Source organism: Echinops telfairi, unplaced genomic scaffold, assembly GCF_000313985.2.
Source record: "Echinops telfairi isolate 266 unplaced genomic scaffold, ASM31398v2 ScPeMD7_2010;HRSCAF=2546, whole genome shotgun sequence".
In the NCBI taxonomy this organism is placed as follows: domain Eukaryota; kingdom Metazoa; phylum Chordata; class Mammalia; order Afrosoricida; family Tenrecidae; genus Echinops; species Echinops telfairi.
In genome coordinates this window covers 6,764,605-6,777,650 of record NW_022105908.1, presented here as the reverse complement: position 1 = coordinate 6,777,650, position 13,046 = coordinate 6,764,605, and the positions used below count along the sequence as shown (strand labels likewise).

General features: G+C 48.1%; 1 protein-coding gene across 1 annotated transcript in view; it reads right to left on the bottom strand.

Annotated features, from left to right (window-relative positions):
• The window catches only part of LRRC75A (leucine rich repeat containing 75A), a gene marked incomplete at its 5' end in the record, with an annotated part of 59,974 nt that extends 46,929 nt beyond the window's left edge, over positions 1–13,045 (bottom strand). Inside the window, one exon of the mRNA XM_004709356.3 lies at positions 12,905–13,045. Coding sequence (XP_004709413.2) covers positions 12,905–13,045 — 141 coding nt within the window. The remainder of the gene's footprint in view (positions 1–12,904) is intronic.
• Position 13,046: the final 1 nt, after the last annotated feature.

Below are 13,046 nucleotides of genomic sequence, written 5' to 3'. Positions count from 1 at the left end.
TTTTAAAAATTTGATGTGGGGGTGACTGTATAATTTCCTTGATATGATTGAATGCTTAAACGATTGAATTATATGATATGTAAATTACTTCCCAATGAAAGTGTTAAAAATAAGAATAAATAATAATAATGAATTCCTCTTGTATATGGATGTTCTAGCAAAGCACACTCTTGATTGTGTATCTAACTTGTCATTTCTGGTTACTGGGACATGCGACTGCTACTTGGCCTGCAAAATTTGGAATCTACACTAGCACCCTCAGCTCTGTGAGCCAGCAACCTACCATCTGACTTGCTGAAGTCAGGACTCACCAGCCCCTGCAAGCATGAGTCAGGAGAAGCCTTCAACTTTACCAACAGAGTTGGAACTTGCCAGCCTCCCCAGCTGTGTGAGCCATTTTCTTAACACTTCTTATTTGTGTTTGTTCGTTCTCTCTCTTCCCCCCACCTCCCTTTCCCTCTCCCTCCCTCTACACACACACAGTCACACACAATCACACACAATTCATGGGTTTTGCCCCTCTAGTGAATACAGCCTAAGACATTTGGGACTGAGAATGGTTCTAGCAGTTGTTCACTTTGCTTAGAAGGAAAAATGGTCAGATGTATGACTGTATGCTGATTCATGGGCTGTGACCAATGGTTTGGCTGGATGTCAGAGACTTGGAAGAACATGACTGAGAAATTAATAAGAAACTATGGAGAAGCATGTGGAAAGACATGGGCCAAAAATTTGTATCTCATGTAAATGCTCAGCAAAGGATGACCTCAGCAGAGGAGGATTAACAATCAAATGGATATGTTGTTGCATTCTGTGGAAACTAGTCATCTTCTCTCCGTAGCCACTCTGGTCATTGCCAAATGGGTGCAGGAGTACAGTGGCCATGGTAGCCAGGATGGGGGTTGTGCATGGCTAGCAACATGGATTATTATTCACCAAGACCAACTTGGCTATAGCCCTTGCTGAACGGCAATCTGCCAGCAGCAGAGACCAATACTGGGTTCCCAATGTAGCCCCATTCCTCGGAGTGATCAACCAGCAAGCTGGTGGCAGGTTGATTACATTGAACTGCTTGTATCATGGGAAGGGCGTCTTTTTGTTCTTCTGAAGATACGGGCTTGCCTCACTTGCACACAAGCCTCTGCTACAATTACCATCCATGCCTTATCTGTCACCATGTTTTCCCACACAGCATTGTGTCGGGTCAAGAACCTCACTTCACAGCAAGTTAAGTACAGTAGTGGGCTCATCCTTATGGAAGTCACTGATCTTAACACGCTCCCTGTCGTCTTGAAACAACTTGCCTGATGGATGATGGAACGACTTTTTAACGACTATTATAGTACCAGTTAGTGGCAATACTTTTAGTGTTGGGGCAACATTCTTCATGAGGCTAGGTGGACTCTTAACGTCTGATGTGCGGTGTGCTTAATCCCATAGGCAGGGTTTATGGATGTGGAATGAAGGGTTGGGAGGGGCACTACTTACCACTACCCTTAGTGACCTACTTCCACAATGTTTGCTTCTGATCCCCATAGCCCTATGCTCTGGGAGCTAGAGGGTTTCTTTTCAAAAAGACAGAAATGCTCCCACCTGGTCACTTGGGGCTCTTCACGCCTCTAGGTCAATAGGAAAAGGAGGAAGTTACCATATTGGCTGGGTGCTTGATTCTTGGAATTGCCATATTGGCTGGTATGGTTGTGATATTAGGGGAATATCAGATTGATATTACATAATATAGGCAAGTAAGAGTTATATCTAGAATACAGGAGGTCACTTAGTTGTCTACAAGTACTACTATGGCCTGTGATTAGTCAGTGGAAAGGGATAGCAACCCAATTCCAGTATCAGTACTGCAGGAATGCAGGCTTGCATCATCCTACCATGACCAGCTGAGGTGCTTGCTGAACATAAAGCATAGAATGCATTGTGGGAGAAGTTGTTCTAAATACCAGTTGGACCACAAGACTAGTTGCAGAAACAAGCACTGCAGTTGTTATATTTCATCCTTATTTTATGATGCATGCGTGTATGATACATATCAACCATTTTTTGGTTTATTCTTTATGCCATTACTTATATAAGAAATAAATGGGACTATGAGGTTGGTGCAGATCTTACTTTCTGACTATTTTTGTTTAGAGGTAGATGGGTACAGATGGCAAGTTGACAAGGAGTGGACTGTCATGGCTAATGTGAGCCATCAAAGCTAGACCATGATTCTCAATATTATGTCATTATTTTCCATTCTGTAAACTAGGGGAAGAACAGTTTCCTTAGGGGTGTTCCCTGCACCCAATACATATGGATATTCTGGCAAAGTTCTCTCTCACATTTTCTCTTTCCTGCATCCAACTTGTCACCATCTGATCTCTGGTTCTTGGGATATGAGCCAGCAGCCTGTCATCTAACCCGATGACTTTTGGATTCATCATCCCCTGCAACCATATGAGTCAGGAGAAGTCTCCAGCCTGATGCCTGGCCCATGCATTTGAGACTTGCTAGCCTCGACAACTGTATAAGCCATTTCCTAGAAATAAATCCCCCTATGCCAGGATTTAAAATGGAATTAAAAATGAACAGAATTTTCTCATGAATTTATTGAAGCCCCTGTGTGTGTGTGTAAACTTGAAAAAGTTCTACAAAATGGAATTAAAATATACTTTATTTCTCAATATATGCTCCATCAAGATGTCAATAATATCATCTAGTCATCCTTAAAGAACTGAGGGTTTAAAAAAAAAAAAAGAACTAAGGGTACTGAGAACTAAACCCTATCGATGCAGTCATTTTTAGGAATTAGAAATATGCCAGAAGAGGGCAAATCAGGACTGTAAGGTGATACGAATGATTTCCCATAAAAACTTATGCAACATTGCTGTTGCTTGATGAGAGTAGGCGCATTGTCATGGGGAAGAGGGGTTCTCTGGTGAAGCCTGTTTCTGCCAAAGCTGTGGTTCCCTCTCAAAATACTCTCATCATAAGCAGATGTCCTCACTCGTTGGCCCTCCAGAAAGTCCACAAGCAGAATGCCTTTGGCATCTCCAAAAACTGTTGCCATGACCTCTTGCTCATGACCGATCCACTTTTGCTGCAACTGGACCACTTCCACCTTTGGGTAGACATTGATGTGATTATGCTTTGTCTTCAGGTTCAAACTGTCAAACCATGCTTCATCTCCTGTTATACTTCTTCCAAGAAATGCTTCCGGACCTTGATCCCGCTTGCCTAACGTTTCCACGGAAAGCTGTGCTCTTGTCTGCAGCTGCTCTGAGTGCAACCGTTTTTGTCACCCATTGAGCAGACACTTTGCCCAACTTTAATTTTTCAGTCAGAACTGCTTCAGGTGAGCCAACTGAGGTGTCTCTGGTGCTGGCTATTGTTTCTTGTTGGTTACCTGATGGTCCTCTTCAATTAGAGCGGAAAGAAGGTTGCTTCCTTGCACGTGGATGTGGATGGTCTGCTGCTGCTGTGCCCTTCACCGTCCGTCAACAACATGCTGCCCCTCCTTAAAATGAACTATCCATTTGTAAACTGTCTATGCCTTTGGGGGATTGCCCCCATCGGCTGTGTGGAAAGCATCGTTGATTTCACCATTCTTTCACAGAAGCTTCGCCATAAACTTGACATTTACTCCTGCTTCAGTTTTAGCAGAACTTAAGTTCCTCTGATAGGGGCTCTTCTCAAATTGATGTCTTCTCCTTATTACTGCCTCAAATGATATCCTGTACAGTCATGTTATGACAAGTCAGTCCAAGTTTATTTTGATGCAAAACTGTTTTTAAATCCATGCATCGTGTTTTCATAAAAGGCATTTCCCATAATCTTTTAGAAGAATATACGTGATGTTACTGGTTTTGCTCTACTAGAGCTTTCAGTCTAAAACAATTGAGGAGGGGCAGACAGGTGGTTGGCTAAAGAACTTCCACCCGGTAGAAAAAGTTGACTTGCAGCCCTGGGGTCATCTTGATGCCCTACTACAAGCTGCTGCCACTTGCAGGAAGTCTGGTGGAAGTAAGAAGGAACTGCTGAAACCCTGAGAATGGCAAGGAGTCAAAGTACGACCTCCACAGGTCCTGGGAGGATAACCTGGTTGGCTTGGAGTGGAAACCCCACTGGCTCCTGAGAGGGCAGCAGAGTCTCAGTCAGGGGGAAGTATGCTTGATGAGAAGTTTAAAATCTATTTGCTTAGAATTTCCTGAGAAATGACATAACCTATGCCCCCCCCCCGCCCCCAGCTCCAGGAGCCTTGGTTGAGCAGTGAGTCCTGTGCTAACCAGCAGGTGGGCAGCTGGAAAAGGAGCCACCCCTCTGGTGAGCCACAGGCTCTCTCCTTTCCTAATACAGGAACTGTGGCAAACCATTCTCGAATGAGTCTCCCCAGCAGATGTTTTGTTTTAGGGGGATAAAGTCATCTTGAGAAGGAATTTAAATAATAGATTACTTTGTTATAATAATAATCGAAGAAATGGTGTCTTAAAATAACTCAAGAAATTTTGTCTTATTGGGCCTCCACTCAAGTACTCCTTCAATGCAAGAACACTTTGTTCTATTAAACTGGCATTCCATGATGCTCACCTTCCCGACACAATCGCTGAAGACAAAGCGGGTGCATAAGCAAATGTGGTGAAGAAAGCTGATGGTGCCCGGCTATCAAAAGAGATAGCGTCTGGGGTCTTAAAGGCTTGAAGACAAATAAACGGCCATCTAGTTCAGAAGCAACAAAGCCCACATGGAAGAAGCACACCAGCCTGTGCGATCACGAGGTGTCGAAGGGATCAGGTATCAGGCATCATCAGAACAAAAAATCTTACCATAGTGAATGAGGGGGGAGTGCGGAGTGAAGACCCAAAGCCCATTTGTAGGCCACTGGAAATCCTCTTACAGAAGGGTCTCGGGGAGTAGATGAGCCAGTCAGGGTGCGATGTAACAACGACGAAAAATACAACTTTCCTCTAGTTCCTAAATGCTCCCCCACCCCCCATCATGACCCCAATTCTACCTTACAAATCTGGCTAGACCAGAGAATGTACACTGGTATAGATAGGAACTGGAAACACAGGGAATCCAGGGCGGATGAGCCCTTCAGGACCAGTGCTGACAGTGGTGATACCGGGAGGGTGAAGGGAGGGTGGGGTGAAAAGGGGGAACCGACTACAAGGATATACATGTGACCTCCTCCCTGGGGGACAGACAACAGAATAGTGGGTGAAGGGAGAGGTCGGACAGTGTAAGATATGACAAAATAATAATTTATAAATTATCAAGGGTTCATGAAGGAGGGGAGAAGCGGGGAGGGAGGGGGAAAATGAGGAGCTGATGCCAGGGGCTTAAGTGGAGAGCAAATATTTTGAGAATGATGAGGGCAACGAATGTACAAATGTGCTTTAGACAATGGATGGATGTATGGATTGTGATAAGAGTTGTATGAGCCCCTAATAAAATGTTTAAAAAAAAAATTTTTTTTGGTTTTAAAATCTTTAGAAGTTCTATAAAAAAAGTTTTAATAAATGTTTGCTTTATTTGAAAGAAAAAAAGTTTCCATCTTGGAAACCCACAAGAGCAGTTCTACTCTGTTCTATAGAGAGAGTCATCATACATTGGGATCAACTGGAAGGTAGTAAGGTTTTGAAGTTCATGGCCCCTACTCTAGCACATAGAAATGACACTGGGGAAGGGACATAGTGTGCCTACCCTGGTGCTCCACAGACAGACCCCTGGGTATTTTAGGAGTCCCAACGTAGCAACCCTGGTAGAGTATTAGTTATGAGTTGGGCTGCTCACTGGAAGGTCAGCAGTTCGAATCCACCAGGAACTCCATGGGAGAAAGACAAGGCTTTCTAATCCCATAGAGAATGACCATCTCAGAGACCCACAGCGGCAGTTCTACCCTGCCCTCAAGGGCCACAATGAGCCAGAATCAGCTCAATGGCCGTTCGTTCCTTTGTTGTTGTTTTGGACAGAGAGACAGCAAGGCTATTTCCGGTCATCTCTGAGGCAGTGGGCACTCTGCAGAAAAAAGGACCCCAGCTCATCCCCCAGTCCCTGACGTCAGGGTAGGTGGCACAGCTGCAGGCCCTGGGGTCATGTACAGCCCCCAAGGCCCAGCTCTTCTGGAAGCCATGGAAACCAGCACACGGGCGCCAGCGTCACTGAAATCTTTCTGATTAGAACTGGTAATGCCTGGGCCCCGCTTAGCTAGCAAGCTGTAGAATTTTTTAAAGGACGGTTCACTGTGTGGCTGGAGTGAACATGATTAAGTATAGGAAACAGAACGGCAAGGTGGAGGCCCAGCCCTCTGCCCAGCTGCTCTTCCCTTACACAGCTCTGCAGAGACCCAGCGGCACCTGCCCACCCTCACAGAACCCACTGAAGTCACGTGCCCCTCCTCGCCAAGAATGCCAGGCCTGACAGGCTGCCAGGAATGGCAGTGCCCCACACACATTGCTCCCAGAAATCCAGTCAAACGGAAATGTTCCGGATCTCCTAACTGCACTAACAGGTTTGGGAAATAAGCTGCAGATTGCTAGTCCTCCCTAATAGTCCACGTGCTTCTGAGGACACCCCCAAGAGAGTGGCTGTGCACTCACGGGCCCTCACTCCCATACCTGTGGGCGGTCAGCATTATTCCAGGGACAATGGGGGTCTCCAGCCTCAAGCAGCACATGACTCGGCTGACAGACAAGAGCATCAAGAAAAGAGTTGTATGGGGATGATTCAATACTACCCCGGAGCAGCACGCTGACAAAAGACAAGTGGATCTCAAAGCCACGGGTGAACCCTGTGGCTGGCATGGTCTGGGGAAGTAAGGGGCGTTGGTGGAAAGAGGCAATGCATTCTGGGTAGGAACAGAATAAGATCAAGACCAGGTGTGGAGACCACCGTTTGGTGTCTGGTGGCCTTCCAGCTTGCTTGCCAAAGAGAGATTTTTCTCAAGAGGAGGGTGGGGAAGAAAAAGGCGACTTTCAAATGTCCTTGTGCTTCTTCTGTCTCCAGGTGGGCAAGACCTGCTCAGGAGCGAGCGTGTCCACTAACCAGGTCCACCTTAGGGGATAGCTTAGTTATCTGGGTGGCTATAACAGAAATATCACAAGTAGATGGCTTTAGTGACCAAAAAAAATTAATGACTTTCTGCAATTTGGGAGGCCAACCCTCTGGAATTCAGGGTCTGCCTCGGGAGGGACACTGTCTGCTCTCAGGAACATCGTTGGCTCCTTCCGGCGTCTATTCCTAGGTTCCCTGGTGACTGCCCGTGCGGTGTGCAGCAACCTCTCTGGGTTTACTTGCTTGATCAGTTTTTCCATCCCTCAGAAGAGATTGATTTAAAACACACCGGACACCAATACTGACTTATGAACACAACAAAGAACATCCATTCCCACAGGGCAGGGTCTGTCATACATATTTATGGGACACACACAATTCAATTCATAACGGAGCCAGTAGCTCCAGGTCCCAGGTGAGTCACGCTTCTAGGTGTCATTCTGGCCACAGGAGCCTGCTCAGGCCTCACTTCGGCATGGGGCTGAGCAGGCTAAGCCTGGAACAGCTCTGCCTAACCGGGCTCACCACACCGCGTGTATATAAAGCAACCCAAAGAGACCTTCTTTATGAGATCAAGAGGTGAGGTCCCCTTAGCTTGGTGAAATTGACAACCTCTCTGGAATTTGGGGGACTCACAGACTCTTGGCCTGAAGAGATGACACCACACCATCTAGGAGCTCAGCACTCACCCTCGATGCATGGCAGCAGGTCACCTGGTCCCAGACTTAGAGATGACAAACCTGAGCCTTAGGCTTGGAGAGAGACGAGTGGGAGGGAGAGGATGCAGGGGACGGGAGAGGAATGGTGTTTCGACTCACAGCTATCCTCTCCTGACCCCATAAGCCCACTCCAGACTCTTCTGAACTTCCCAATCTGGGTCCTTGCCAGGTAGACAGAATTCAGAAACACCTGAGGCCCGGCCTCAGAAAGGACACTAAGACCTTGTCTGCAGCCTGTAGCTTGGTCAGGCTCAAAGAGTCTCCAGTTTATTATTATGGTCATTTGATTCACAGAGCCAGAGGAATTGAGCACACTAGTAGCAAGCACTCAGGTTGGACTGCAGTTGCCTCTTCAGGGAAATGAGGGACACAACTCATAAAGACGTTACCTGCTGGGTCCAAGGTCACCCCAGCAGACTGAGGCCCAGAAGTCAAACTACCTTAACCTGACCCTTGGTCCCAATTTCCTCTTACTCTTAAGATTCTGTTCTTCATGAGGAAGTGGATTGCACCCTGCTCCTTCCAGCCAGCTTCCTGGCATCTGCCCAGTTCAAGAGTGCTGGCATTAAGCAAGATCTCCTGACACTGAACCAACAAGTGACAGGCATGGACAGGTGGGAGAGTCTCCAACCACGAGAGTACCCCACATCTTAGAAGAGAAAAACGGGGAGCCTACAGAAGTGGTACCAGCAGCCACAATCCATCCCCGCCTCCATATCCCCAGCCGGAATCCAGTCACAGAGCCCTGGGGGGAAGCAAGATCAGATTGGAGCAGAGAATCTGAACGCCGGTCTGCGGTGGTGCTGTCGTCAATTGCTATTGAGTCAGCTCCAACCCATAGTAGCTCTATGCACAACAGACTGAAACAGGGCCTGTAGCCGGGTCCAAGCCCAGGGACAGATTACCCCATAAGCAAAGGGAGCGCATGCCCCGGACACCAGCTGTCCACAGCAAACCGGCAGGGCACTAACTCACATGGCTAGCAGCTCCAGCGCCGGGGAATGTGTTAGCTGGAGGATGCCCACGAGCAAGGTGTGTACGTCACCTGGCCTCTACCGCTTCAGCACCTTCACTGGTGTCCGTCTCTCCTATGGTCCTCCTCGCCAAGTAACTGAAATCCCTTATTTTAGTGGGTAGCTCTTGGGAATATACTACTTCTTTCTAATCAGCAAGAAAGGAAGGTGGGCTGTCTGGCCCAACTCTTGCTTTTTTTTAAAAAACAGTTTTGTTAATACTTCATCCATGTCATACAATTCAATAATTCAATCAGATCAAAAAGAGTTTTATCACCACATTCAATTCTGGAACATTTTCTTTTTCCTTTTAGTCATTGTTATTTATGTACGTTTTTCTAACTGTGGCAAAAAATATACACAACAAAACAATCTCCAATTTAACAATTTCTACATCTATAATTCAGTGCCATTGATAACAGTCTCCATTTGGGGGGGTGGAGGGAGGGGGAAAATAAGGAGCTGATAACAAGGGTTCAAGTAGAAAGAAAATGTTTTGAGAATGATGATGGCAACAAATGTACAAACGTGCTTGACACAATGGATGTATGTATGGATTGTGATATGAGTTGTATGAGCCCCCAATAAAATGATTTTTAAAAGAAAAGAAATTTAATCGTCTCCCTTTGTACAACCATTATTGATATCCTTTTCCAAAGTATTCTACCACCATTAAAAAACGCAATGCCCCTAAGCCCAACTCCTAAGAATAAGTTTGCCGTAATATTTGTGCTCTGATCATGAAATTTTCTTTGAAGGCAGCTTTTCATTTGTTTATTCATAATCACAACATTTATTATGTATGAACCAAGTGTCAAATCTGAAGAGTTTGAAGCAAGATTGGTGATCAACAGGATTTCACATTGCTGGTTGACATAGCTCAGTTCCCAGACGTGTGTTCTTTGTGGCAGAATATGTGGAAAGTTCTTGCAGCAAATGTGGGCGCTAGTAAAAATCTTAGTGACTCGCATCCACTAAAATAGTATAATCCAGTTTATTTCATTTTGCTAAAATGGCATATGCCACTTTTTAGTTCAATGGGTAAGATAATTGCACTGAAAAAGAAGTTAGGTCACACATGGCTAAGATACACACACATATGCACACATGTATAACTATAACCCACCTATTCTATTTAAATGCATGAGTTAGCAGAGGAGCAGGGAGTACCATATAGTAGCAATGCAATGAAGTGGCTCCTCCAACTTCACGTGCCTTAATTCAGCCCATTAACAAGCCTAGAAGAATGTGCTAGGCCAATGGGGGAGAGGCTGCTGTCCTGGTTACTCCCTGACCCTGCTTGGCTCACCAACACCTACTCTGTGAGTCCTGGCTCACTGCTCACAGGACTGAGACCCTCACCTCGTGCACACGTCCCAGTCTCTGCCTGCTATACTGCCAGGCCCCTGGGCGGCCCTGGGGTGACTGCACCTCTCAGTGGCTGCTCATTCTCTTTTTGAACATCATCACCTCTAGGCTAGAGGCGGAAATGGAAGAGAAAAATCTGATGTGGGAGAGAGAACCACATCAGTGCACAGCCAAGCCCGCTGGACATCTTTCCAGCCACGCTGAGGGTCCCAGAAAGCCGCCTCTCGGCTTCCCATCCACACAGACACCCTGTGCTCCCCTCCCATTCGGCCCAGGGTCCATGACGGTGTCCTGGAGAGGACTAGTCATACAGGGGAGCACTGCAGGCCCGTGAGCAGGCTATGTCTAGCTGTGGAGAGGCCTGCAGCATTCACCCACTGGCCAGAGAGATGGAGGGAATCTGGCACCTGCCTGGAGTCAGGGGGCAAGTTATTTTTCCACCTTCGCAGAAAGGGGGGAAAGTCTGAGCTATCTCCCCACCTCCCAGTCCTGCTCCTAAAGAAGGTGCCAGGCCACCCACCAGAACAGCAGTCAGGCTTCCAAGAAAGCCACCAGAACTGACGACTCCCAGCGAAACCTAGCAGGCACCCTGTTGGTGTGGAATTACATTCAGTCCCAAGAGGCATCATAATGCCCAACTGCTTCAGGCCACACCCAAATGCTGGCTTGGCCTCGTTCTTTAACCTCCAAGAATAGCTAGTCCTGCTGCCTGTCAGCCAGCCCCTAAAAGCTGGCCCCTTCTAGCCTTCTGCATCTACCACAGAGCTGTGAACAGCGCATGATCAGTAGAACCCTCTGTCTGGTGTGCCTGGTGTGCAAAATCTGGAAAACCCATTATTCTGTTTGAAAGCAAGAGTTACCGCAGAGGCCATATACCACTCTCCACTTTTAAAAAGACAGAGATGCACGCCGATGAAAGTTATGTGGCATATAACGTCACTTGGCTTTGATGATTCAATTTGGAGGTACCTGGGGATCTGACAGTGCCTTGGGCATCGTTTGGATGTTGTTTGGAAGGCAGAGGCAACAGAATCCCTGCTTTCCTGCCTCGCTGCAGTACACACCTTGGGAAAACACACTCCAGGTAACAGTAGCAACAGAGATGAAGATGGTGGGAGGGGGTGCAATAGAATGAGGAGGGATTTTGCACGCTTCCCCAAGGAAAGTGCTCATCCCAAGTCTTTCATTAACTATGGAGAACTTCAGGAAGGCAGGCTGAGGCTCCCCTCCTCTTTCACAGCTGACTCTACCTCTCCTGTGGTCAATCTAACAAGAATAAAGGGGGCTGGTGGCACAGTGGTTAAGTGCTCACCTGCTAACAGAAGGGTGGGCAGTTCGTACACACCAGCGACTCAGCAGGAGAAAGATGTGGCAATTTGCCTCCCTAAAGATTCACAGCCTTGGAAACGTTATGAGGTAGTTCTCTGGAAACACCCAAACTCATGGTCAATTCTGACTCATAGCAAACCAATAGGTCCAGGTAGCATTGCCCTTGTGGGTTTCCAAGGCTGTAAACTTTTACATGAGCAGAAAGCATCATTTTCCCTGCCCCCTTGGGAACAGCTGGTGGATTTGAACCGCTGACCTTGTGGTTAGCAGCCCAAGACATACACCACCAGTCTCACTGTGTCCTATAAGGTCAGTATGAGTTGGAATCTACAACAAGTCTTTGGCTATCCCTCAAAGCCAGGCCAAGACAACTTGTTTGTTGATGGGGAAGGGCAGCTTTCAGGCACGCTCCTCCCTCTAGGTGCTGCCAATGGTTTGTACTCAACAACTAACCTAAAGGTTGGTGGCTTTAAAGTTGCCCAGCAGAGCCAAAGAAGAAAGATCTGGAGATCTGCTTCCATAAGGGCTACAGGCAAGGAAACTCCAGGGAGATCTACTTTGTAGCACATGGGTTCCCCATGAATCAAATCGACTCATGGGCAGTGGGTTTTGACTTTTTCGTTTGGCCTCTCTCTGAAAAAAAATCCATTAAAAAAAAAAAAAAAAAAAAGGAAAGCAAGCCAAGGAGCTCTAGACGCGATGAGGGCACCAGTCCAGGGCGGCCCAGAACAGAGGTGGCTGATCAGATCTTTAAAGTCAGTCTCCAAGCAGGTAGTCAGGAACCGGCTCAGGCAGAGTGCTGAGAGCCTCCTGCAATCCCTGCTGGCCAGGGGGTTGGAAGCCACCTGGAAACAAACCCAGCTTCCCTTTGCCACTGCTCTCGGCAGGAGCTTGTTGCTGGGGCCTGTGAAAGTTACTCAGGAGAGGCGAACGGTCCAAGATGCCTGGCAGAGAGGGGCCATGGGCCTGGGGCCTGGCATCTTACCAGCCCTGGAGCTGGACCCTTGGACTTCCCTTGGGAAGCTGGGGTCTGTTGGCAGCTGCACCGGCGAGGGGGTGGGGCCGCGGTAGATTTGAGGACCCTTAGCAGGGAGCGAGTGCCAGTGGGTAGAGAAAAGAAGCGCCTTAGTACAGACCAAGCATCCATCCCTCCCACCTCCATCCTCAGGGACCAATCTCCTCTGGCCGGGGAGGAGAGAAGCAGGGGTTATTATTCCAACAGGTCCCCCCTCAGAACGGCCTCCTTGGGCCAGCTTTCCTTCACCCAGCCCTGAGGCCCCAAATTCAGGAACGTCAAGGCACCTGCAGTTAGACTGGGCTCCGTCCCAGCGGGAGGGGTCCTGGGCGGTGCCTTCGGGCGCTCCCAGGCCGCCTCGGAAGGGGCGGGGCGCTTCCGGCTGGCGCGCCCCCGACGCCCCCTCCCCGGCTCACCTGGCGCAGGTGCTGCAGCAGCGTCCCCGCCTCCTCCCGCCGGCCCTGGCGCACCATCCGCAGCAGCTCCTGGACCATGCCGACTCGCCGGTGGTAGGGGGGCAGCCCGGCGCCCGCACCCCCGCGCCCCGCCTTGTCCCCA